The sequence below is a fragment of the Cyprinodon variegatus genome, unplaced genomic scaffold (assembly GCF_000732505.1).
Source record: "Cyprinodon variegatus isolate N-32 unplaced genomic scaffold, C_variegatus-1.0 Scaffold1345, whole genome shotgun sequence".
Lineage (NCBI taxonomy): Eukaryota > Metazoa > Chordata > Actinopteri > Cyprinodontiformes > Cyprinodontidae > Cyprinodon > Cyprinodon variegatus.
In genome coordinates this window covers 49686-52268 of record NW_015151798.1, presented here as the reverse complement: position 1 = coordinate 52268, position 2583 = coordinate 49686, and the positions used below count along the sequence as shown (strand labels likewise).

Genomic DNA, 2583 nt, shown 5'->3' with positions numbered 1-2583 from the left:
CTAGAGTGAAACGCGCTGCCTTGGCAATTTGCGCAATTTTGTGCTGAAAACCCTAAAAGGAAAAGGTGACGACGTATTTGGACAAAGACATGGCTGATAAAACGTGGCTACTACGGTCTGTCCCACTGAGCGATTTGCCCACAACGGCATTTTGTCACGATCCCTGATCGGGAGTTGGTCGTGAGAGGCTGATCGCCCACTGTACACTACACGTCGTGTAGTTTACCCCTTGTACACTACACAACGCACAATGCACGACAAGGCTGAAAGTCTTGCCGATCGGAAAATTCTCGCACGACTGGAAAGTCGCCGCGAAAAGGGCAAAAAAATCGCACAGTGTAAGCCCGACTTTAAACAGTCATTCGTTATATTCTTATTTTGATTCAATGTTAGCTTATGCTAACAGTGTTAGCTCTAGCTAATATATATAAACCCTAGATCACAAGCCAATCAAATTTGTTTGTTTCAACAGACATCTCATGTGACGCAGTGTGGCGTACTCTAAGTTTAAACCAGTCGAACGCAAACAATAAAAAAACAATGTTAGCCTTCCTCTGTTTACTCTGCAGGTTCCAGACCAGCGAGACCTAACTCATTTACCCAGGATGCATTGCACACGTAAAAAACATGGGGTAAAAACCATAACATTGGATAAATAATTTTTGAAGTATTAATGAGTTTTGTTTACAAAATATAAACAATGATTTTGAAGTTGATAGGAAAATTAGTTAACTTATTTAGGCCAAAATGTTTAACTAATCATGGATCCCTTCAATAAATTAACATAAAATTCTCTCTCTTGCACCAAGGTCCAATATTCCGATCACTAAGATGACCCACGATAATATAAACATTTAATTCTCGGAGAACACTAAATATGGCTGCACCAAAACAACCTAAATATGAGTCTTCTCATCACTCTATATCTTTCATACATTTCAAGGTAACCACATTTTGTGCAGTGTGCTCTAAAATTATCTGGGAAAGGTTTGTTAAGACTATAATAATAATAAAAAAAAAACATGTCCTGTTAAAAATACTACATAAGTTTGATGGAGAACGAATGTAGTAAATTTCTGTTTACACGTTACAGTCTTGATTTTAAAGTTTACGTACAGTTCATACTTTGTGACATGCATAACACCCTCCGCAACAACTCAAAGACAAACATCCCGTATAATTGTAAAGGTGAAGGGGGGAAAAGGCAGTTCTCACAAGGGGATATACAGCTGGACAGGAATAAAGATCAACTGGGAGAATCTAAACATTTTCCTTGGGAAAATGTCCTCATGACGAATGGATATCTGGATCGTATCCCCTGGTTTTGTGCGATCAAACGTGATGCCATAAAGGGAGGGGGATTCATCTCAGATTTGTCACGATAACAAAAGCAAACCCGGAATGTTCTATTATCTACAAAATGGCAGTTAGTCTAGACACCAACACAAGACCTCAGGAGGAACAGAGTAAGGAAGGCCAAGACAAAGACGTCCTGGTGTTACCCCGCAGAATCAAAAATGCTTCCAATCAAGGCAGAAATTGCATTTTTGAGAAGATGTCCAACAAGGATGAAGAACTCACAACTTCAAAGGTGAGTTGATCTTGCTCAAGAGAACAAAGGTGAGGGCAGACAACTCTGCAATAATGGCTAGTGGTCATTTCTATAAGTCTGTTTCAGTTGCTCACTGACCTCCAACCCTGGATGTTTAGTTTTTTTTTATACTAAGGGGGGAAAAGTAATGAAGTTACATCTATGTTGGTTTTTTGTTTAGTGTCCAGATTTATGCAAACATCTTTTATTCTGGATTATCGGGATGCAGCAACATCACAAACCGTTATAAGGGAGGATTACTCTCATGGCCAAATGTACCTCAACACACTCATGTTGTAGTTGACTGTTTAGTTGTGGATGTAGGTGAGTGGGGGGGGGTTCAAAGGGCAGGATTCGATGGACTTTGTCGCTGTTTTCTTCACAGTGTGGCTTGAACTCTGCTGCCCTTTGCAGAGCTCTTGGTGCCACACTATTGCAGGACCTGTCCCCGCGTCTCTGGTAGTTTGAGGGCGAGAAAGCTGCCTGCTGCCAGCGCGCCCGAGGCAAACAGGATCGGTACGGCCTTGGTTATGCCAACGAATGAAGTGAAGATGCTTATGCCCAGCACGGCCGCCAGTTTACACAGAGCGTTGAGGAAGCCAAACGCTGTGGTTCTATGGAAAGAGGAGAGTACAATTGCAGTAAATTGTGTGTTGGTCATTTGATTAGTAAATAAAATAAATTTAAGTCTCCAGAAAGAAGTTGTCAGGTCTCAGGAAAAAAATGGTTTCAGGTCTTGGAAAAAAGGTGGAAGGTCTCAGGAAAAAAGTTTTAGCCATTAACTTACGTGTCACGAAAACAGCAGTGCTCTTATTTTTTATCTTGACCAACCAAGCACATATTTAAAAGCCCCAATGTGCCTAAAATTATCTCAAACATTCACTCTACTTCATAAAAGTGAATTATATCAGTTTTAATCACTATTCCATCCAATGACCAACAAGGTATCATGGTAAATGGTGGGTTGTGTAAACTCTGGACTCAGCCTAAAA

General features: G+C 40.5%; 1 protein-coding gene across 1 annotated transcript in view; it reads right to left on the bottom strand.

Moving 5' to 3' along the window:
- Positions 1–581: 581 nt before the first annotated feature.
- The window catches only part of LOC107102934 (synaptic vesicle glycoprotein 2A-like), a 38108-nt gene continuing 36106 nt past the window's right edge, over positions 582–2583 (bottom strand). The window contains exon 12 of the mRNA XM_015402401.1: positions 582–2205. Coding sequence (XP_015257887.1) covers positions 2022–2205 — 184 coding nt within the window. The 3' untranslated portion in view covers positions 582–2021. The remainder of the gene's footprint in view (positions 2206–2583) is intronic.